The 24,701-nt window shown below is 40.4% G+C and overlaps 1 protein-coding gene across 1 annotated transcript in view; it reads left to right on the top strand.

Moving 5' to 3' along the window:
* Nucleotides 1-284: 284 nt before the first annotated feature.
* The window catches only part of MTPAP (mitochondrial poly(A) polymerase), a 37,725-nt gene continuing 13,308 nt past the window's right edge, over nucleotides 285-24,701 (top strand). The window contains exons 1-5 of the mRNA XM_001083177.5: nucleotides 285-457; nucleotides 8,314-8,486; nucleotides 9,522-9,746; nucleotides 13,122-13,346; nucleotides 24,072-24,283. Of these exons, the coding sequence (XP_001083177.2) occupies nucleotides 301-457; nucleotides 8,314-8,486; nucleotides 9,522-9,746; nucleotides 13,122-13,346; nucleotides 24,072-24,283 (992 nt within the window). The 5' untranslated portion in view covers nucleotides 285-300. The remainder of the gene's footprint in view (nucleotides 458-8,313; nucleotides 8,487-9,521; nucleotides 9,747-13,121; nucleotides 13,347-24,071; nucleotides 24,284-24,701) is intronic.

The raw sequence follows: 24,701 nt of genomic DNA, 5'->3' as shown, positions 1-24,701 counted from the left end.
ACAGGCATGAGCCACCGCCCCGGGCTCTGGCTCTATTTTCATGACGCTATTTACAAGAGTACGTGGCGCGCTCCTTCTATGGAGCTTCTCATTTGGTAAACTGTACGACTGTGGAAGTAAACCATGCCTGAAAGCTCAGGCATCTTCTTTTCGGCTTCAATTTCCTTTCTTCCGCTAAAACCGAACTTCTTTCGCGTAGTTTGACCCTCGAGGCTTCCCATTTCTTTTGCCCCTCCCCCCCCCCCGGGCGCATGCGCGAAAACGCGCTGACCTTTCAGCTTCGCGCTCGTGCTTTTAACCATGGCGGTTCCCGGCGTGGGGCTCTTGACCCGTTTGCACCTGTGTGCCCAGAGAAGAACTCGAGTCCAGCGGCCTATCCTCAGACTTTTGAGTTGCCCAGGAACTGTGGCCGAAGACCTCAGGAGGGACGAGCAGCCTTCAGGGAGCGTGGAGACAGGTGATGGCACCGTGGCCTCGGTTTGCTCTGTAGCTCCTTCCCACAGCGGGCGAGGAAGGGGGAAGAGTCTGGGATCACGGGGGAACACGTGGCCTGTGGAAACGGCCGTGGACCCTTTGGCAAGAGAGTGGGGCTGTGTCCTGTCCTCCTCTCCTCTGATCTCTCTAGGGGAACCCAGGGTCGCCGCTGTTGCTGAGGCAGAAGTGAGATGTGTGATGTTTCTTCGGGGCGACTCCTGTGTACAGTAATGGAATTGTTTAGACTTCATGAAATTCAGATCAGGAACCCAGTTTGCTAGCACTTTACAGTTTGACGAAATAGTGTTCCCAATGATAGTAATGCTACACATCTGAGCCAGTCGTTGCATCATTTACGTATATTTCTGATTTTGATACATTAAGTTGTTGCTGGAGGCCGAGTTACAGTGTAGCCTGATGAATCAAGAGGCTTCCTGGTTCCTAGACATGGGGTTCTGCCTAATAATGTACTGCCGTTTACTTTATTCTTTTTGGCCATTTTGAACCAAATCAATCTGTTAACAGATTTGAATTCACTACAACAGGCTGTTGTCCCGCGTTCGCTCTACATTTATGTGCTTCTTTGTGTATTGAGAAGCCAGTGTTATTGAACTTCTCTTGTGACTCAAGAGCTTGTGTATTCTATTTACAGTTCTTAAAACAATCTTGCAAGTAATATATCACTGTGTCCATTTTACAGATGTAGAAAATGGCTCAAAGAGGTAAATAGCTTAGGCAAGGTCACTAGCTCAGTTAATTTAGACGTTTAGGCAAATTATTAAACAAAATGTGTTGATTTCTACGATTCCTTGGAGCTATTTTTTTCCCTAAAATAAACTGGTGTCTTTATCAGACTGTATAAAAGACTTACATTGACAGGCAGTGAGAAATCTTTATAAAATACTTAATTGAAATATTGATTGGATTGTATTTAGTGGAAGCTACTTCTGTTGAAAATTTCTAAGTAACGCTGAAAATCTGAGTATGGATTCTGCCAAAAAAGCTATTGTAATTTAACATTTGTATGGGAGTTTATATTTGAGAGTGTGTTCATATGCACTTTGATACATGAAACAACCCCGTAGCCTAGGTGTGTAAGAAAATACTGTCATTCCATTTTATAGATGAGAGAACAGGGTAGTCCAACGGTAGCTTAAGTAGTTGAAGCTAAACTCAGCTATTCGGTGGCAAAAGTATAAAAAACCTACTTTTTTTTTTTTCTTTTCCGGGACGAAGTCTTCCTCTGTCACCCAGGCTGGAATGCAATCACAAGATCTGGGCTCTGCAGCCTCGGCCTCCCGGGTTCAAGTGATTCTCCTGCCTCAGCCTCCCGAGTAGCTGGGATTACAGGCACGTGGCACCACGCCTGGCTAATTTTTGTGTTTTTAGTAGAGACAGGGTTTCACCATGCCAGCCAGGCTGATCTTGAACTCCAGTACTCGGGTGATCTGCCTGCCTTGACCTCCTGAAGTGCTGGGATTACAGGCGTGAGCCACCACACCCAGCCAGTAAAACCCACTTATAATTCCAAGGCTGTACTCTTCATTTACTGTAGCTTTGCTGTTTTTTTTTTTCTTTTTTAAGGAAATGTTTCATTTTGTATCATTAGAATAATATGACTAAATATTCAGGGATTCTTGCAGGAAATAACAAATAACAAAATGCTCATTTGGATGTCTTCACCATTTTAATAAAGGACAGGTAACTACACCTTATACTCACCTAGAAGCATGTAATTTTATAATTGGAAGGAAACTGAGAAATAATCCAGTTCAGTTTTTCATTCAGTGTGCAGATTCATTACCAAAACATTCCTAGTAACAGTTTATAACAATAAGGAACATTGTTTCATAAATCAGTCAATTCCATTTTTGGTCAGGCTCTAATGGTTGAAAAATATTTATGGTGAGCTAAAATCTGTTAATTTCCCGTTTCCACATTGTTCAGTTTTGACATAGGTTTCGTGTGAGTAGTGGAAAGAGCTGTAGTAGAAAGAGAAAAAGAGTATGTAGTGTATTATTCAGGATTCTTTCTGATACAGGTAACAGAAAATAACTCAAAATAGCTTAAGTAGAAAAGGGAGACTATAACAATCTGTGTAACCAAACTCCGGAAAAAGACATATATTATACTTTAAGGTCAATTGGATTGACATGGTCAGTGTGAGGTATTTTCATTTTCCTTAGCTATTTTTGGTGGCCTTACAGTCTTGGGCTCTTCTACATGGGATGTTTTTTTTTTTTGTTTTTTTTTGTTTTTTTTGTTTTTTTGAGACGGAGTCTCGCTCTGTAGCCCAGGCTGGGGTGCAGTGGCTGGATCTCAGCTCACTGCAAGCTCCGCCTCCCGGGTTCACGCCATTCTCCGGCCTCAGCCTCCCGAGTAGCTGGGACTACAGGCGCCCGCCACCTTGCCCGGCTAGTTTTTTGTATTTCTTAGTAGAGACGGGGTTTCACCGTGTTAGCCAGGATGGTCTCGATCTCCTGACCTCGTGATCCACCCGTCTCGGCCTCCCAAAGTGCTGGGATTACAGGCTTGAGCCACCGCGCCCGGCCTCTACATGGGATGTTAATGGTGGGGGTGATGGTCACCAGCAGCTCCCCGTTCCCATGCTTGCAACTTCTGATTGATCACATGCCCACCCTTTGGATGAAGAGGAGGTGTCCAAAATAGTCTGATAATCCCTATCTCATGGGGCGGAGGGTAAGTGTGACAGTTCCACAACAACCACATAGAGTGGTTTTTTACTCGCAGGGGTGTGCTGTTACCAGAACTGTTACCTGAACAGGTTTAGCTGTTGTTTTGATGCCAGCAGCCAAACAAACAACAGCTAAACTGCAGGAGGCTACCCAGCTTATTAGGTGTTTGACTTTGGGCAGTTTTTTCACCTGCAGTGATACCTACCCTGTCTATCTTAAAAGGTTATTGTGCATTTCAGAAGAGTGACAGTGCTTGGAAAACTATTAAGAGAAGATGCTATGTATTATGTTTAAAGCCAGTGCTCAGCTCTCAGATTCTTATTATTTTTTTCCCAGACTGTAAATCCTCTTTTATTTGTAGTAACTGTATTAGAGTTTCTAGACTTTTTGTTATTCCTCTCTGGTTGCTGTCTGGCTTGTTAATATCTTTCATATCCATTACGTCCAGAGCAGAACATATACTCCATATGTTCTGATTAGTAAGTAGGCCTGATTAGTAAGTAGCAAAGAGGTGCTATTACCCCTTAAATTTGGATTTTTAAAAACATTTGTCATAATAAGGCCTGATGTTCTTTATATGAATTCATTCTCTTTCTATCCTCAATCCAGAAGTTAAGACATTCCTTTGATGCATCAAACTTTCAGGCCTCTTTTATAAAACTATGCTAGGTTAGTTTTTCCCCCATTATATGCATGCATCTTTATTTTGTTTTTAATTCTAAATACAGGATGGTATTCCGTCTTTTATTTTTATTTTTATTTTTATTTTGAGAAGGAGTCTCTCAGTAGCCCAGGCTGGAGTGCAGTGGTGCTATCTTGGCTCAGTGCAACCTCTGCCTCCAAGCGATAATCCCGTTGGGATTACAGGCGCGGTTACCACACTTGGCTTGTTTGTATTTTTAGTAGAGATGGGATTTCACCATGTTGGCCAGGCTGGTCTCGAACTTCTGACCTCAAGCGATCCACCCTCCCTGGCCTCCCAAAGTGCTGGGATTATAGGCATGAGCCACTGCACCTGGCCTATTCAGTCCTTTCTTAATGTTAGTTTGTGCTTACCATATTGTATTATCAAGAACATTGCACATTCAATCTGTGATAAAATATTAGCACTTACTAGTTCTTCATTTTAATTTGTTATAGATTTGATAAACCTTTGGTGAGGCAATAAATTACCTCAACTTTCTGTTCCCGCCTTCACAACTTTGTCATTGTGTCTACATCATTCTTAACCTACTGTTGTTTAAGGCTTTAGATTCTGCCTTTTTCATCTTCTCAAGCACAATGCTCCATTTTTTTAATGAAACTTTTCTATCTCATTCTCAAATGTAATCCCTGCTCTTTGCTGGCAGTCCACCTGCAGGGACATATTTGCATAAATGTGCAGAGACATTGCATACAGATGACATTACAGTGTTGTTTATAATAGTGAAAAAGTGGTAAACCACCTAAATATTTATCAGTAGAGATTTGGCTAAACTATGATAAATACATATTTAAGAGTATGTAATTTTTAAAAGAAATAAAGTAAATATGTATCTTCTGATATGGGAAAATGTCCCCAGTATATTAAATATCTTACAACATGTTGCAGAATATATAGTAAGATTTCAGTTGTGTAAAAGATGTGTATCTATGGATACGAGCGTATATGTTTACATATACCTTGAAAATGTCTGAATAGGGTAAGAGGGTAAGAGGCTGTTAGGGTAAGAGGACTGGGAGAGGATTTATGCTTCTACTTTAGAAAATTCTACACTGTTTGGGTTGGGCACCGTGGCTCACACTTGTAATCCCAGCTCTTTGGGAGGCCGAGGCAGGAGGATCACCTGAGGTCAGGAGTTCAAGATCAGCCGGGCCAACATAGTGAAACCCCTTCTCTACTAAAAATACAAAAATTAGCCTGGTGCAGTGGTATGTGCCTGTAATCCCAGCTACTCAGGAGGCTGAAGCAGGAGAATTGCTTGAACCCCAGAGGCAGAGATTGCGGTGAGCCGAGATCACACCACTGCACTCCAGCCTGGGCAACAGAGCGAGACTCTGTCTGAAAAATAAAAAATAAAAAGAAAAAAGAAAATTCTACACTGTTCGACTTTACTTTTGCATTAAGCAGTTGGACATCAGTGTAGACTCAGTAAAAAATGAGAGACAAGAGTGTGTAGGTGTCAGTCACAACTGAAAAAGTAGTAAGGTGGTCTAGGCAAAGCCTATAGCATAAGAGAAGGAAATAAGGACGACTTGGAGGAAGGACAGTTGGTAGACTGAGGTCTGATTGAAAAGAATAGCCTCTGTCCTCAATATGGAAAAAAGTATTTTTCCGTATTGTTAAATAAATATAACACTATGAATTACATTCTTTCATAGTTGTTAAAGTAAGGTAATACAGAGGTGGAAGAGATTCTGCCATGGAGAGTCAGAAGTCTTCACAGACCTGAGCAAGATTTGAAGGATGAATGGGAGTTTGCCAGACAGAAAATGAGAAGGTGGGCATTCCAACCAGAAGGAAGAAGACATAGATAGTTCAGAGCATGTGATAGTATTGTGTGTGTATAGTACCATATGTGAAAAGTGCAACAGAAAGAAATGGTATAAGTGACATGAAAGAGGAGAGATGGGACATGGTGCAAGCACTTTATAGTCATGCTATGGAGTTTAGATGTGATCTTAAAGGCAGTGGGGAAATCATTAAAGGATTTAAGCAGAGAAGCCAAAGAATAAGACTTAAAAAAAAAAAAAAAGACCATTTTATAAAGAACACTTTGGCAGTTATGTGGAGGATAGCTTGAGAAAAACAAAACTGGAGTGAATGAGACTAGTTTGGGAGTCAGATTATTGTGATACAGGCCTGAAATAAGAGATTGATGTTAAAGAATTGTCATTGGGAGTGGAGGCGAAGGCGCATAGTTAAAAGCTGTATTTTCAGGCTTGGTGTGGTGGTGTCACGCCTGTAATTTCAGCACTTTGGGAGTCCAAGGAGGGAGGATTGCTTGAGGTCAAGAGTTCAAGACCAGCCTGACCAACATGGGGAAACCCCGTCTCTACTAAACATACAAAAATTAGCTGGGCGTGGTGGCGCATACCTGTAATCCCAGCTACTGGGGAGGTTGAGGCACGAGAATCACTTGAACCTGGGAGGCAGAGATTGCAGTGAGCCGGGAGTGTGCCACTGCACTCCAGCCTGAGTGACAGAGGGAGACCTTGTCTCTTTAAAAAAAAAAATAATAAGATAGTGGGCTTGGAGTATTTCCTTGATCCATCAGTTTCATAGCCTTTTTGAAGAAAATGAGACTAAAAGTTTCTGCTGATTTCTATCCATCATTTACATTTTCTGTTCTATTTAATTTCTTTGGAATTTTAAGGGTTTTGTTGTTGTTGTTGTTGTTGTTGTTGTTTTAAGATAGAGTCTCCCTCTGTCACCCAGCCTGGAGTGCAATGGTGCAATCCCGGCTCACTGCAACCTCACGGGTTCAAGTGATTCTCCTGTCGCAGCCTCCCAAGTAGCTGGGACTACAGGCACACGCCACCACGCCTGGCTAATTTGGCCAGGCTGGTCTCAACTCACGACCTCAGGTGATCCGCCTACCTCGACCTCCCAAAGTGCTGGGATTACAGGCGTGAGCCACCGCGTCTGGCCTTGTTAAGGGTATTGATATCAGACTTGGTGGTTTATGATCTCTAGAGTCTACCATTCCAGACTTTTTAAACAAACACCTTAAACTACTTAACTGGAAGTTAAAATCTTGGGGGAATTTAGTTGTTAACATTCAGGTTTGCGCTTTAATACTCTCTTAGAACTTGAATAATTTTTTTCTCTCTATGCTTAGTTGATTTGTTGGCCTTCCCATCATGGCTAGTGGGTTATTAATATTTAATTCTTGACTGTCACAATTCTTGTCTTGATTTCCCTGTGATTGTAAAACTCCTAGCCTCTTTCCTTCGTTAGTGAAATTATCAATGAGCTCTTCATGGGCAGCAGCTAGGTTTTAAATTCTTTGATTTCCCTGATACAGAGCACATGATAGTTGGTAACTCATTGTTAATTGTTTGAGCCAGATCGAGACCCTTGAGAACGAAAAACGCCTTAATAGCTTACTTCAAAACACCAAATTTCCAAGCTCATTGTCTCGTTACAATCAGCCTTGTAATAATTTCTTTTAGTCTTTGGAATGTTACAATTTGCACAATTTTGTATGTGCTTATTTGTGTAAGTATTAAATAAGTGATTTTACTTTCCCAGTTTTGTTTTTAAAGTTTTGTGGAACTCCGTTTTCAGCACTTTGCATCAAGCGTAGTAAATCAAAACAGAGAAAGTGGGCAGTTTTAATAGTAGTCATGGGAGAGTAGCCAAACGAACACTTGAAAGTGCAGTAATTCCACCTCATCTGTGTTTCCATTGTCCAAGTTTCAGTTCCTCACAGTCAACCGTGGTCCACAAATAGGTGAACACAGTACGATATGATATTTTGAGAGAGGGAGACCACATTCATATAACTTTTATTACAGTGTATTGTTAGAATTGTTCTATTTCATTATTAGTTGTTGTTAATCTCTCTCTCTCTCTCTCTCTCTTTTTTGAGACAGAGTCTTGCTCTGTTGCCCAGGCTGGAGTGCAGTGATGCAATCTCGGCTCACTGCAATGTCGGCCACCTGGTTTCAAGTGATTCTTCTGTCTCAGCCTCCCAAGTAGCTGGGACTACAGGCATGTGCCACCATGCCCGGCTAATTTTTGTGTCTTTAGTACAGATGAGGTTTCACCATGTTGGCCAGGCTGATCTTGAACTGCTGACCTCAGGTGATCCACCCACCTCAGCCTCCCAAAGTTCTGGTATTACAGGCATGAGCCACCAAGCCTGGCCCATTGTTATTAATCGCTTACTGTGCCTAATTTATATATAGGATAAAACATTGTATATATAGGGCTTGGTAATATCCAAGGTTTTAGGTGTTTACGGGCATCTTGGGACATAACCCCTGTGGGTAATGGGGGGACTACTGTAGTATAGTTTAACCCTTATAAAGGAAGAGAAAAAGAATAGATTAGGTGAAGTTGGTTTTAGTCCTATATAAAGTCTTTAAAACACCTTATCAAAATATTTTAAAAATTTTATGTGTGCATGTGGTGGAAATGTTTTTGTCTCATTCATAGGCTTTGAAGACAAGATTCCTAGAAAGAGATTCTCTGAGATGCAAAATGAAAGACGAGAACAGGCACAGCGGACTGTTTTAATACGTTGTCCAGAGAAAATCAGTGAAAACAAGTTTCTTAAATATTTATCCCAACATGGACCTATTAATAATCATTTCTTCTATGAAAGCTTTGTAAGTATTTGAAAAACAATCTAACTTAACGTTTATGCTTTTCAAGGGTGGAGGTCTCCATTAGTTGTTCTTTGCTGTTGCCTTTTGCAATATGATAGTTAGGTTCTCTTTGATATACTGCACCTTCCTTATCTGGATTTCTTTAATGAGTTTTGTTTTCCATATGAGACTACAAATTCTTATAGCAGTATTTTAGGATTATAAGTCATTTATGACTGATTTCATTATTTGGATGCTTAATTTTAAGAGATGGGGTCCAACTCTGTTGCCTGTGCTGCAGTGTGGTGGCTGTTGGCAGGTAGGATCATAGTGCACTACAGCCTTGACTCCTAGGCTCAGGTGATCCTCCTGCCTCTGGAGTAGCTGGGACTACAGTCCTGCACCTCCACGCCCAGCTTGAATACTTTAGAGAGTCCCTTTAACTTGCAGATGAAGGCCAGTGGGAGGGGATCTTTGTTTTGCCTTTGGGTTTTTCTGCTTCATTCTTTTCAGTCTCTTCAGCTTCTCTTAACTAACATTGTTTTAAGGTTCCTTTTCTTTTCTTTCTTTTTTTTTTTTTTTTTTTTTTTTTTGAGATAGAGTCACTCTGTCGTCCATGCTGGAGTGCAGTGGCATGATCTCGGGTCATTGCAACCCCTGTCTTCTGGGTTCAAGCGATTCTTCTGCCTCAGCCTCCCAATTAGCTGGACTTACAGACACCTGCCACTACTTCTAGCTAATTTTTGTATTTTTAGTAGAGGCAGGGTTTCACCATGTTGGCCAGGCTGGTCTCGAACTGCTGACCTCAGGTAATCTGCCCACCTCTACCTCCCAAAGTGCTGGAATTACAGGTGTGAGCCACTGTGCCCGGCCCAGTGTTCCTTTTCTTAATCTACTTAAATTGAGTAAAACCAGTGCTGTGTTAGAATCATATCATTTGTAAATTTTAAAAACTTGATATTTTGTAGCATTATAATTGTTTTAAAATATGAGCTAAAATAGTATGTTAGATACATTGTGAAATGTGTTCTGTTTTTTCTTATGTTTTTGGTATAGGGTCTCTATGCTGTTGTAGAATTTTGCCGAAAGGAAAGTGTAGGTTCACTGCAAAATGGAACTCGTACTCCAAGCATGGCCATGGAGACTGCAATTCCATTCAGATCACGTTTCCTCAGTCTGAAGTTGAAAAACCAGACTTCTGAACAGTCATGCATACAGTCGAGTGATCAGTTGCCACCTTCAAACAGGAAGCTCTGTGAATTACTTTGTTATGCAGAAAGTGTAAGTTTTTAGGTATACTTCAACTTTGAGAAATATGCATTTTTTTTAATGAACAGTAAAGATTCCTATAAAATATTCAAGCTACATTATTGTTTAATGGGTATAGATCTTCAGTTTTACAAGGTGAAAAGACTTACGGAGATGAATTGTGGTGGTGGATGCATAATGAGATGAAAGAGTTTTTCTATTTCTAGCTTTCTAAGAATGTCATCATGCTCAACACATTGAGTAGATATTGAGTTTTGACATTTGAGATTATCTTGATGACTGGCATATAATCTTGCAATTATATATGGTTTTTCTCCTGATGTCTTTTCTTTCCCCTCCTAATGTCTTAATGTAGTGAATTGTAGATTCACTGTAGATTTCCTCATGTCAAGTCATTCTTGCATTCACAGAATAAACCCTATTTAGTCAAGGTGTATTTAAAAAAATGCATTATTACATTTGTTGTGCTAATATTTTTATTACAATTTTAGTATTTCTATAAATAAATAGGATTGTATTTAAAAAATTCAAACTGCAGGATATGTTGAATGAAAAGTGATAATAATCCTTGTCTGCTCCTTCCCCGCCATGCCCCATTTGTACTCACAGGTAACCACGTTCTTCTGAAGTTTTGGGCCTTTTGAACAATTTAGGTTTTCTTTCTGTTTCCAGCATAATGACATAAAATTGTACATGGTTTTCTGTCAATTTTAAAATGTCTTCTTTCTGATTCTCTCTCTCTCTCTCTTTTTTATTTTGAGACGGAGTCTCCCTCTGTTGCCCAGGCTAGAGTGCAGTGGTGTGATCTTGGCTCACTGCAATCTCCTCCCCGGTTCAAGCAGTTCTCATGCTTCAGCCACCCGAGTAGCTGGGACTATAGGCACGCACCACCATGCCCAGCTAACTTTTGTATTTTTAGCAGTGACGGGGTTTCACCACTTTGGCCATGCTGGTCTCGAACTCCTGACCTCAGGTGATCTGCCCACTTTGGCCTCCCAAAGTGCTAGGATTATAGGCGTGAGCCAGCATGCCAGGCCCAAGATTCTGTCTCTTTTCTCTGTTCAAATATTGTTTGTATTTGTCTTGGTAGTTTTTTTTTTTTGTTTTTTGTTTTTGTTTTTTTAGACAGACTCTTGGTTTGTCGCCCAGGCTGGAGTGCAGTGGCGCGATCTCAGCTCACTTCAAGCTCTGCCTCCCAGGTTCACGCCATTCTCCTGCCTCAGCTTCCTGAGTAGCTGGGACTACAGGTGCCTGCCACCATGCCTGGCTAATTTTTTGTATTTTTAGTAGAGACGGGATTGCACTGTGTTAGCCAGGATGGTCTCGATATCCTGACCTTTTGATCCACCCGCTGCGGCCTCCCAAAGTGCTGGGATTACAGGCATGAGCCACCGCGCCCCACCTGTCTTGGTGTTTCTTACTCAGACTTGCCAGACCTTGCTAGTTGCTAGTTGATTCTTTCCAAAGAATCAACTCATGGCTTTATTTATCAAAATACTATTTTCAAGGTTTACTTTTCTAATAAGAAAATTTTTGCTTCTAGTCTATTTCTCTATTATTATTATTATTATTATTATTATTATTATTATTTTGAGACAGAGTTTCGCTGTTGTTGCCCAGGCTGCAGTGCAGTGGCGTGATCTTGGCTCACGGCAACCTCCACCTCCCAGGTTCAAGCGATTCTCTTGCCTCAGCCTTCCAAGTAGCAGGGATTACAAGCATGCGCCACCACACCTGGCTAATTTTTTGTATTTTTAGTAGATTCGGGGTTTCACCATGTTGGCCAGGCTGGTCTCGAACTTCTGATCTCATGTGATCTGCCTGCCTTGGCCTCCCAAAGTGCTGAGATTATAGGCATGAGCCACCAAGCCTGGCCTCTTTTATTATTTTTGAGTTGAATGCTTAGGTCAGTTATTTTATTTTGTTTTGTTTTGTTTTATTTTATTTTATTTTGTTTTATTTTATTTTATTTGATAGGGTGTCTTGCTCTGTTGCCCAGGCTGGAGTGCATTGGTGCAATTTCAGCTCACTGTAGCCTCAAACTCCTGGACTCAAGTGACCCTCCCACCTCAGCCTCCTGAGTAGTTGGGACTATAGATGCATTCCACCATGCCCAGCTAGTTTTTGAATTTTTTTTGGTAGAGTCAGGGTTTCATCATGTTTCCCAGGCTGGTCTCAAACTCCTGAGCTCAAGCAATCCTCCCACCTTGGCCTCCCAATGGATTATAGATGTGAGCCACTGTGCCCAGCCAGTTGATATTTTCAATGTTGGTTTCAAGTAAGAGCATTTGTTTCATCATGTTTCCCAGGCTGGTCTCAAACTCCTGAGCTCAAGCAATCCTCCCACCTTGGCCTCCCAATGGATTATAGATGTGAGCCACTGTGCCCAGCCAGTTGATATTTTCAATGTTGGTTTCAAGTAAGAGCATTTGAAGCTTTTTTTCACTTCAGATACTCCAGTACACAGTTTCAGTATGTGATCATTTTAATGCCAGTCTTCTAGTGGATAGACAGGATTGTTATTCTGAGAAACTGAGAGGTCTTGGGCCTTCATTACTTGAGTAGTTCTAGTTTTTCTTGCCTTTTAACATTGATCTTTCATCCCCTTGGGTTTAAAATGTCTAACATGTGGTTTTAACCTCTTCTGGAGTACTTTACTACTTTCATTTTCTTAAAACAATACTTTATACTCATTGCTTACAAAGTTTTAATTCTAGCCAACTTTTATTTTGCTAGTGGCATTCCTCAGAGCTTTTTAAAAATTTTAAAATATTATATAATTTCTTTAATGAAATAGAGATGAGATCCTGCTGTGTTGCTCAGGCTAGTCTCAAACTCATGGCCTCCTGTGATCCGCCTCAGCCTCCCAAAGTATTGGGATTATAGGCATGAGCCACTGCGCCTGGCATCCTTGGTGGTTTTTTAAGAATATTTTTTTAATCCACTTTTAAGACTGAAGAAGAAAATGTTGCATATTTCTATTTTTTTTGAGACAGAGTCTTGCTGTTGTTGCCCAGGCTAGAGTGCAATGGTGCGTTCTTGGCTCACCACAACCTCTGCCTTCTGGGTTCAAGCGATTCTCCTGCCTCAGCCTCCTGAGTAGCTGGGATTACAGGCATGTGCCACCACACCTGGCTAATTTTGTATTTTTAGTAGAGATTGGGTTTCTCCATGTTGGTCAGGCTGGTCGCGAACTTCCAGCCTCAGGTGATCCACCAGCCTCAGCCTCCCAAAGTGCTGGGGTTACAGGTGTGAGCCACCGCACCAGGCTCTGCATATTTCTAAGTTAGGTCTCCAAAGCCACCAAATCTTTCAAAGTAAAATGGTAACTCTTTTATATGACCTGTACTTTTTCTCTATTTTGTTGGTTTTGTTTCGGCTAGCTAGATAGACGATCAGCTGAACACTCTCTTGAAGGAGTTCCAGCTAACAGAGGAGAACACTAAGCTCCGATATCTCACCTGTTCTCTCATTGAAGACATAGCCGCTGCATATTTTCCGGACTGCGTAGTCAGACCCTTTGGCTCCTCAGTCAATACTTTTGGGAAGTTAGGATGTGATTTGGACATGTTTTTGGATCTAGATGAAACCCGAAACCTCAGCACTCACAAGGTAAATCTATTTCTCTTGAACACTATAATCATTTAAAGTTAAGCAAGTAGAAAAAGAAAAATCTTTGAACTTAATAAAACTGTTGATTTCTAAACTTATTAAACATTGTGGTTAAAGAATAAGGTATATTTGTTATTGATTCTTTGGAATTGTAAAGTCTTTCTTTGTATTGTTCTATGTGATCATTTTTGTGAATATTCTGTACGTATGCAGGCAGAGAGTTAATTCTTTTCAAGGGTTCAGAAAATTTTCAGTTAGGTCAAAGTTGCCTATTTTGTTATTCAAATTATGTATCTTAACTAATTTTTTCTTTTTAACCTCATTATCTAGTTACTGAGATGTTTTTACATCTCATGATTCTTGGTTTTGTTAATTTCTTTTTAAAATTCTTTTGATTTTTGTTTTATCCAAAGGGTATATTAGCTACATATAGGTACATGATTATTATATTTCCTTATTGGACTGTTTTGTTGTATCCCTCACACCTGCTTTTTTCATTTCTATAAATGCTTTTGTCTTAAGTTCTATTTTATTTGTTAATATGGCCGCTTGATATTTGTCTCACATCTTCTGTTTCTTTATTTTCAGCCTTTATATATGTTATTTTAGTTTGGGCGTATCTCTTATAAATAGCAGTATGCTTTTACTCCAGTCTATCAGTCTTTGAGTTCAATATGTTTATTGTTACTACTGATCATTCTTAGACTAATTTCTCCTGTTTTATTTTTTATTTCCTATTTTCTGTGCTTTTGCTTTTCACTGTTTTTCTTTTTTTTCTGAGGCGGAGTCTAGCTCTGTTGCCTAGGCTGGAGTGCAGTGGTGTAATGTGGGCTCACTGCAACCTCCGGCTCCCAGGTTCAAGTGATTGTCCTGCCTCAACCTCCTGAGTAGCTGGGATTACAGGTGCTTGCTACCACACCCAGCTGATTTTTGTAGTTTTTTAGTAGAGATGGGGTTTTACGTCCTTGGTCAGGTTGGTTTCAAACTCCTGACCTCAGGTGATCTACCCCCCTTGGCCTCCTAAAGTGCTGGGATTGCAGGCATGAGCCACCATGCCCAGCAACTTTTCACTTTCTTTCTTTCTTTTATTAGATTACTCCTACTTTATTCCTGTACTTCCTTCTTACCCCTTTTTTTTCTCTTGCAAGTTTGGATATTATTTCTTCCATTTATGTTCTCTTTAGCATGCATGTCTAATGGTAAAAGTAACCAGTATCTCTTCCATCCTCCCAAACGATATAAAGGATGCCTTAATTTAATTACACTGTTGAAAAAGCTATTTATTTTTATTTTATTTTATTGTTTTTTATTATTATACTTTAAGTTCTAGGGTACATGTGCACAACGTGCAGGTTTGTTACATATGTATACGTGTGCCATGTTGGTGTGCTGCACCCATTAACTCATCATTTACATTAGGTACGTCTCCTAATGCTATCCCTCCCACCTCCCTCCACTGCACAACAGGCCCCGGTGTGTGATGTTCCTCTTCCTGTGTCCAAGTGTTCTCATTGTTTTAATTCCCACCTATGAGTGAGAACATGTGGTGTTTGGTTTTCTGTCCTTGCAATAGTTTGCTGAGAATGATGGTTTCCAGCTTCATCCATGTCCCTACAAAGGACATGAACTCATCCTATTTTTATTTTTATTTTTTTGTTGGAGACGGAGTCTCTTGCTCTGTTGCCCAGGCTGGAATACAGTGACATGATTTCAGCACACTGCAACTTCCGCCTCCCGGGTTCAAACAATTCTCCTGTCTCAGCCTCCCAAGTAGCTGGGACTGCAGGCAGATCCCACCATGCCTGGCTGATTTTTGTGTTTTAGTAGAGACAGGGATTCACCATATTGGTCAGGCTGCTCTTGAACTCCTGACCTCAGGTGATCCACCCACCTCAGCCTCCCAAAGTGCTGGGATTATAGGTGTGACTCACCACACCCAGCCAAGGCTATGTGTTTTTATACAATGTTTATTTTCTATGGCTCTATCTTTCCTTACATCTTTCAAACTAGTAATGAACATCAGTCTTTATGTGGATGTCCAGTTGATACTTCAAACAATGTTTTGAAACAGCTTATGTTCATCTTCCTACAAATGTGCTAAGTTCTTATAACAGTTCTGTATGTTTCACATGTTAATTAGTGGCATTTTAGCTTTGCTAACCATCTTTTAATTCTGCTTCTAAGTTGTTATCTTTTGTATTCATAAATTCACAGTCCCTTATAAACTCTCACTTAGATTATTATAACTACATTCTGTTTCCACTTATTCCTTGTGTCATGCCTTGGTGTTTCAACCTTCAGTCTTTGTTGGAGTTACCTTCACTCAGTTTGAATTTTCCCACAAACTTAGAATGCTTCTTTTCTTTAGCATAGTATTGAAATCCTCTGTCTCTTAATTAATTTTAGTCATCATTTCTCATTATATATTGTTACATAGCCAATTTTCCAACCACATTGTTTTTGTTTTTCTTTTTTTTTTTTTTTTTTTTTGAGACAGAGTCTCGCTATGTCGCCCAGGGTGGAGTGCAGTGGCCGGATCTCAGCTCACTGCAAGCTCCGCCTCCCGGGTTTTTACGCCATTCTCCTGCCTCAGCCTCCTGAGTAGCCGGGACTACAGGCGCCCACCACCTCGCCCGGCTAGTTTTTTGTATTTTTTAGTAGAGACGGGGTTTCACCGTGTTAGCCAGGATGGTCTCGAACTCCTGACCTCGTGATCCGCCCGTCTCGGCCTCCCAAAGTGCTGGGATTACAGGCTTGAGCCACCGCGCCCGGCCTGTTTTTCTTTTTTTGAGACAGAGCTTTGTTCTGTCACCGAGGCTGGAGTGCAGTGGCATGATCTTGGCCCACTGCAATCTCTGCCTCCTGGGTTCAAGCAGTTCTCCTGCCTCAGCCTCATGTATAGCTGGTGGGCGTGCGCCACCACTCCCAGCTAATTTTTGTATTTTTAATAGAGATGGGGTATCGCCATGTTGGCCAGGCTGGTCTGGAACTCCTGACTTCAGGTGATCCACACACTTCGGCCTCCCAAAGTGCTGGGATTACAGGCTTGAGCCACCATGCCCGGCCCGAACCACATTGTTTAATTAACATTTCCAGTAATAGAAGGCACTTGTAAATATCGTAATGATCAAACAGTTGTTCTGTGCCTTCACTCAAGAGTGCATCTTCCCTCCATTCCCCAAGTGTCATTCTTAACACAGCTTTCAAGGTCTGGTTCTAATTCTACCTTCTTGAAACCACCCTTGATTTTTTTCTCCACTCTAGCCAAAAGTAATCACTCCTTTTTTGTAGTATCTTGCTGGTATTTCTATCTGTCTTCAAATTTCTTCTGTCATGTTTAGTGAGTAGCTGATGTGTATGTCTCCCGCTATATCATAAACTTGGGCAGATAGGAATCACGTCTGTTCATATACTTATTCCACAGTACTGTGTACTTAATTTGCTCACCATATGCTTATTGAATTGAAACTAGCCAGGAGTAGGAAAGAGATAAAAATTAAATGGGTCAGTTTTATTATTATTATTATTATTAGTATTATTATTACTATTTTGAGATGATATCTTTTTCGCCCAGGCTAGAGTGCAATGGCATGATCTCAGCTCGCTGCAACCTCTACCTCCTGGGCTCAAGCAATTCTCCTGCCTCACCCTCCTGAGTAATTGGAACTACAGGCTTACACCGCTGCTCCCAGCTAATTTTTTTTAGAGATAGTGTTTCACCATGTTGCCCAGGGTGGTCTCGAACTCCTGAGTTCAGGTGATCCACCCACCTTGGCCTCCCCAAGTGCTGGGATCACAGGGATTATAGGCGTGAGCCACCGCACCCGGCCTGGATCAGATTAAGACTAACATGTACTTGAAAATGTATTAAGTTCCTGGCAGGGGCACTTCAATTACGTTAGGCTGTCTTAAATAAAGGACTAACTGAATAATCAAGGAGCATAACAGTGTGTTGTAATGGTTTAAAAAGCCTGGGTTCTGGCACCAAGCTGCAGAATTTTAATTCTACTTACTAGTAATGTGATCCCGGGTAAGCTATTTACCTTCTCTCTGCCTCAATTGTCCTAACTATAAAATTGGAATGGTGTTATAGCACATATCTCATACAATGTTTGAGAGGATTTATTGAGTTAGTATGTGTGAAGCATTTAGAACAGTGCTTATGGCACATAGTAAGTGTTCAAATGTTGACCACCATCAGCAGCAATTTAATTTTACTGTTATGTAAGTGGGAAGCAAAATTTTTTCTTTGGTGGAAACGGGGAGGAGTTAGAAACTTACTTCTTTTTTTTAAATTTATTTTTATTTTTATTTTTTGTTGACATGGGGTTTCACCATGGTACCCAGGATAGTTTCGAATACCTGAGCTACGATCCGCCTGCCTCAGCCTCCCAAAGTGCTGAGATGATAGGTGTGAGCCACTGCACCTGGCCTAGAAACTTTTAGTTGAGTCTTACTCTTAGATTTCTGAGGTATAGAGGTATTTAGAAAAAGATGTTTTAAAGACAGTGCTCCAGTCTTACTAAACAATTTGGCATTTTCGGCCGGGCACAGTGGCTCAAGCCTGTAACCTAGCACTTTGGGAGGCCAAGGTGGGTGGATCACCTGAGGTCAGGAGTTCGAGACCAGCCTGGCCAATGTGGTGAAACCCTGTCTCTACTAAAAATGCAAAAACTGGGCGTGGTGGCGGGCACCTGTAATCCCAGATACTCAGGAGGCTGAGGCAGGAGAATTGCTTGAACCCAGGGTGGGCAGAGGTTGCAGTGAGCCGAGATCACGCCACCTCACTCCAGCATGGGCGAAAGAGCAAGACTCTGTCACACACACACAAAAATAACCAGAATTTGGCATTTTGTATGTTGGTTTAAATTAGGAAAGTGTTGTTCTAAACATACATGTGCTTATTTAAGGTTTTTTTGGAAATATGTTTTTGTTCAAGATTATAATAGCTTTGCTAGTAAAAATATTAAAAATAAAATACAATTAAAAAATATAAGCACCTTACATTCATCAGATTCATTAAAACTTCTTTGACTACTTTCTGCATTCATGAGCTCTTCTCTTACCTTTTGGTTCTTTGGTATCTTTTCGCACTACACCTTGCTTTATAATTTTTTGTGTGTGTGTTTTATTCCTCAACCCAATCTGAGGGGAGTTAGGAAGAGTGTGTTAGACTTTTTTGCATGTCTTATGGCACTATGTATGATATCCTATGCACAATAGGGACTGAAATTATTTGCTAATTAATAAATGAAAGTTACTTATGGCTGGGCGTGGTGGCTCACGCCTGTAATCCCATCACTTTGGGAAAAGGCCAAGGTGGGCGGATATCCTGAGGTCAGGAGTTCAAGGCCAGCCTGGTCAACATGGTGAAACCCCCTCTCCACAAAAATACGAAAATTAGCCGGGTATGATGGCGGGTGCCTGTAATCCCAGCCCCAGCCGTTCGGGAGGCTGAGGGCAGGAGAATCGCTTGAATCCGGGAGGCGGGGTTGTAGTGAGCCGAGATTGCACTGCTACACTCCAGCCTGGGCGACAGAGCAAGACTCCATCTCAAAAAAAAGAAAGGAAAAAAAAAGAAGGAAAGTTATTTGCTAACTGAAATAGTAATTTTAATGTTCATAAAATGTTTGGTGTGTAAAAGTTACTTACATGTGAAATATGTCACCTGACGTATCACAAAGATTATGTTAGCACAAAATACTAAACTAAAATCTGCCTTTGGTCTTTCCTTCAGTTTTGCTTTTTCTTACAGGGTTCTATATCTTAGAGGACTTAGGTAATAAAAGTAAGAATTAAATGCCTAAGTCTTGAGTACTGCTTTCTGTTATCTGAATGATTGCTGTGGACAGTGTGCTTCTGTTTTTTCTTTATCAGATGATTTGCTAATAGATAGTGCTATAGGAATAGCACATATTAATAGGAATTATTTATGGATCTGTCTCTGAAGAGTTTTTCTAGTTTTTATTTATTTAATAGAGGACAGTCATTTTTGAGAATATCTTTCCTTTGCTCATAATAAGTGTAATTTTCCCTGAAAGCAGTGTTTTATTTCTGTACTGAGTCCATTGTGATTCTTCGTGGCTTGCATTTTTAGTCAGGTTAGGCTTAGTGATGCTTTGGTAACAACCCTCGTATCTCACAGATCTCAGTGGCTTGCCACATCACCTGTTTATCTGTGGCTGAGGTTATATGTCACAGCAGGTCAGCAGGGGCACTCTGTAGTTCAGGCACCCGGGCTGACCAGTGTTTCATCTCCACCTGCACACCATCACTGAACAGTGGAAAGGCAAAGTGAAGAATTGAGCATTGGCTCTCGAAGTTTCTGCCTGGAAGTGATACTTAAAACCCTGCTCACATTTCCCTGGCCAAAGCAAATCACATGACTTTGATTAACCTTAGAGGGGCAAGAACATGGAATCTTCCAAATGCCAAGAAAGGTGATACAGAACATTTGGTGAGCAGCTTCAGTAACTACCGCACTCCTGCTCATGGTTCACAGTTCACCAGTTTCCTGCACCTGGTTCCATTATTCAGAGCTGTTTCTTTTTGTCATTTTCACTTCTGTTACCTCAAGGATTTTATTCTCTCATTTATAGTACTTAATTTAAAAAATCTCTATCACCTTTCTTCTGAGTGATTCTAATCCTTCTGTTGCTTCTGAGATTGAGTCCACCATGACTCCTCCTGATGTAGTCTAATACTGCTTTCTCAGTTGACCTCCTTTTGCCTTCCTGACCCCAAATCCGTCTTTGCTTTTGTTTGGATTCCTATTCCTAACATAAATTGTGTGTGTTTGTATTTTAAAATAGAATGGACAGGGAAATAGGTTATGAAGGTAAATTATAACAAAATGGCTAAGGAAGAATCTTGAAATTTTAATTTTTAAAGGAAATTTATTTTTAGTCCTTTTAATATAAAAATAAATGACAAATCAATAGAGAAAATACCACATTTATTTGTAGGAATTATATACAGTGATTTATTTAATCTGTTTTTTTTCTGATTATAAAGTGATAGATATAGAAATATATAACGTAAGTATCTCTGATGGTCCCACTGCCTCCAGAGATAACCTGGTGAATAATTTAATATATTCTGGATTTTTTTCCTTTGTGTATATAAATTTTTTTTTTTAAAGAAAAAACCCAGAACATAATCTTTACAGATAGTAACTTTATCTACACAAATTATAACTTCATTTTTTTTCCCCATTAGTAGTGTCTTGGCAGTTCAATCTACTGTATCACCCTCAGTGGCTGCAAAGTACTCCATTGAATGGGTATACCATAATTTATTTAACTAGTACTCTTTTTGTTAGATAATGAGGGTGGTATCTTTTTTTTTTTCCTCTTTCAGTGAAGGTGCCAAATCCTAGGCACTAGACCACTAGGGAACTTTTCCCCTCTTTATTGCCAACTATATGTTAGTGAATATTCTTTGATTATACATAACAGAAATAACACGAACTAGCTTAAACAAATAAAGAAGTAGAGGAGGCATCATAGAACCCAGGGCCAGGAATATGGATGAGTCTTAGGAAAAGACTAGAAGTAAGAAGTGTAAACCATCAAGAACCCAGGAAGTGGCCGGGCCCAGTGCTTCATGCCTGTAATCATAGCACTTTGGGAGGCTGCAGCGGGAGGATCATTTGAGCTTAGAAGTTCAAGACCAGCCTGGGCAACATAGGCTGAGTGAGACCGCATCTCTACTAAAAATAAAAACATTAGCCAGGTGTGCTGGTGTGTACCTGTAGTTCCAGCTACTCTGAAGGTTGAGGCTGGAGGATTGCTTAAGTCTAGGAGGTTGAGGCTGCAGTGAGCTATGGTTGCACCACTGCACTCCAGCCTGGGTGGCAGAGTGATACCTTCTTTTTTTTTTTTTGTTTTTTTTTTTTTTGGATTCTCACTCTGTCACCCAGTCTGGAGTGCAGGGGCACGATCCTGGCTTACTGCAACCTTGACCTCCTGCGTTCAAGCTATTCTCCTGCTTCAGCCTCCCAAGTAACGGGGACTACAGGCATGTACCATCACACCTGGCTAATTTTTTTGTATTTTTAGTAGAGACGAGGTTTCACCATGTTGGCCAGACTGATCTGAAACTCCTGACCTCAAGTGATCCACCTGCCTCGGCCTCCCAAAGTGTTGGGACTACAGCCACCACAGGCAGCCTATGATACCCTGTTTCAAAAACAACAACGAAACAACCTAGGATGTGTTCTGTTTCTGTCTACATGTTTTTGCTTCATTTATTGCTTTCTCTCTGTCCTTAACTCCTTCCTCCCTACCCCCACTAATTTCTTTTCTTTTTCATGCTTGTATAGATATGGCTGCCCCAAAGCTTCTGAGTTAGATATTTTAGCCACATGGTTGCCTCTGAACTTTAATTCCGGTTCCCAGTAACCAGTTCCCAGAAGAGATCTCCAAATCAATGTGGGGTACACTCCTACAGTGCTTAGATCAGCTGTCTTTGCCCAGTCCATTCAGCCGGAATGAAGGGGGTAGATGTCCATGATAAACATTGCTGCAGCCTTCATCCTTTTAGGAGGAATGAATTCTAGAAGAGGGAATAGTAGTTGATAGGGAACCTTACTAGATACAGCTCCCAAAAGGTGTGTACCACATGAATAGTACTACAGTGAGTGAACATCTTTGTGAATTGGCTCATTTATGCAGATATTCCTTGGACATAATTTCTAACCATTTTAATAGTTAGCTAGTGTATACAAGTTTCAGTAGATATGGACAAGTTCTTTAAGAAGTATGTCCCTTGTTTACACTCCCGTCAACAGTGTATACATGTTTTCCTATACCTGTTAGTTGTGGTCACCAACCTGTTTGTCTTTGCTGAGCTGAAAAATAAAAAATCTAATTGCTGTTTTAATTTCTATTTAGTTTCTAGAAAACATGTACAACTTTTACTATGGCTTTTAGCCATTTTTATTTTTTCTGTTCATTTTTTTTTGTCTTTTTTGCCCATTTTTAGAATTTGATGGGTTTCCCCCTTTCATTTGCCTAAAACTGTCATACATTCCCCATTTGTATGACATGTGTTATTTGTTTTGTTCTTTAGTAGTAATGTGTGCTTTGCCTTAAGGTGGTTTTTGTTTTTTTTTTTTTTTTTGGAGAAGGAATCTCACTTTGTCGCCCAGGCTGGAGTGCGGTGGCGCGATCTCGGCTCACTGCAAGCTCCGCCTCCCGGGTTCACGCCATTCTCCTGCCTCAGCCTCCCAGTAGCTGGGACTACAGGCACCCGCTACCACGCCCAGCTAATTTTTTGTATTTTTAGTAGAGATGGGGTTTCACCGTGTTAGCCAGGATGGTCTCGATCTCCTGACCTCGTGATCCGCCCGCCTTGGCCTCCCAAAGTGCTGGGATAAGGTGGTTTTAATTTTTTATGCAATCATATTACTTCTTTTGTGTCATGCTTACAGAATCCTTCGCTGCTCTAAGATTGTAAAAGCATTCACTCATTGTCTTGTAGTGCTTTACTGATGAACTTTTTACATTTTAGTCTTTGATCCATGTTTAATTTACTTAAGTTTTGTTTTTTTTGAGATGGAGTCTCACTCTGTTGCCCAAGCTGGAGTGCAGTGGTGTGATCTCGACTCACTGCAACCACCACCTTGCGGGTTCAAGTGATTCTCCTGCCTTAGCCTCCTGAGTAGCTTGGTTTGCAGGTGCGTGCCACCATGCCTGGCTAATTTTTGTATTTTTAGTAGAGACAGGGTTTCACCATGTTGGCCAGGCTGGTCTTGAACTCCTGACCTCAAGTTATCTGCCTGTTTCTGCCTCCCAAAGTGCTAGGATTGCACGTGTGAGCCACCATGCTCAGTGAATTTACTTGAGTTTTAGTAATTTATTTATTTATTTTTGAAATGGAGTCTTGTTCAGTTGCCTAGGTTGGAGTGCAGTAGTGTGATCTTGGCTCATTGCAACCTCCACTTCCCAGGTTCAAGTGATTCTCCTGCCTTAGCCTCCCAAGTAGCTGGGATTATAGGTGTCCACCACCACACTCAGCTAATTTTTTTTTTTTTGTATTTTTAATAGGGACGGGGTTTCACCATGTCAGCCAGGCTGGTTTTGAACTCCTGACCTCAAGTGATCCACCCGTCTTGGCCTCCCAAAGTGCTAGGGTTACAGGTGTGAGCCATTGCACCCAGCAAGTTTTAGTATTAAAGGATCTGGTTTATTTTTTTTGATGGCCACTTATTTGTTGAAGAGGAATTTTCGCCTAGTAATTTGCAGCCTTAAATATTAAATTCCTATCTACAAGCCTATTTATACTGCCTAGTCTCTTTTCTTCTACTGATACGCTATTCTTGTGCCTGTACTTACCTACTACTGTGGGTTTATAGCATAGATTAAAATATAATGGCCAACTAGGAAGGGGCAAGTATATGTTTACTGAATTTATAGAGTGAATGGTTCTATGCATATTACTTTATGATTCATATACTGTAGTTCATAAGTTAATTACAAAAACCAGTGATTGTTCAAGTTAGTGCTTCGTATTTCTCTGTATTCTGGAGAAACAAAAGGCAACTGGGGATCTTTTAAGTTTGCTTTGGGCTGTGATTTCTTGAAGCATTTTTGTTTTGTGAGTTGTTTTTTTCTTATTTTGTTTTGCTTTGCCAGCAATGATTTAGAGCATCCTTTTACAAAAGGTTATTTAAAAATTGTTTTTTACCAAAAGCTCCTATTTAGAAATGTGTTTATTTTTCAGACCTCAGGAAATTTTCTGACGGAATTTCAAGTGAAAAATGTTCCTTCAGAAAGAATTGCAACTCAGAAGATCCTGTCTGTAATAGGAGAGTGCCTTGACCACTTTGGCCCTGGTTGTGTGGGTGTGCAAAAAATATTAAATGCTCGGTGTCCACTCGTGAGGTTCTCACACCAGGCCTCTGGATTTCAGTGTGATTTGACTACGAACAATAGGTATGATCTCTTACGTTTATTATTTTAAATATGAATATTCTAATGTAATAGCTTGGTTTTTCTCATACAGAAACAGTGGCTTTGTAATCTTAAATGCTTGAATAACAATTGAATAACAATTTTTTAAGTAACAATTTTTTAAAAATTTGAACACTTGGATTGAAAAGTAAAAAATCTTTTATATTATACCTGTTGATAATTTGGTGTTCCTAAACAGTGCTAGGATATTGTGTTAAAATGTTCACGTATCTAACCTCTGAGAAGAAATGTATTTCATTATTCTTACTTGTGGAGACTGGTAGTGTGTAGTGTGAAAGATGCCTGCTTTTTAGAAGAAATTTCTGATGGCGAAAAAAGAAAAAAGTAAAATAAGAAAGAAAGACGCCTATTTATAGTACAAGTCTTCTAAGAATACTTA

This window comes from Macaca mulatta, chromosome 9, assembly GCF_049350105.2.
Source record: "Macaca mulatta isolate MMU2019108-1 chromosome 9, T2T-MMU8v2.0, whole genome shotgun sequence".
NCBI lineage: Eukaryota > Metazoa > Chordata > Mammalia > Primates > Cercopithecidae > Macaca > Macaca mulatta.
This window is presented reverse-complemented; position numbering and strand designations above follow the sequence as displayed.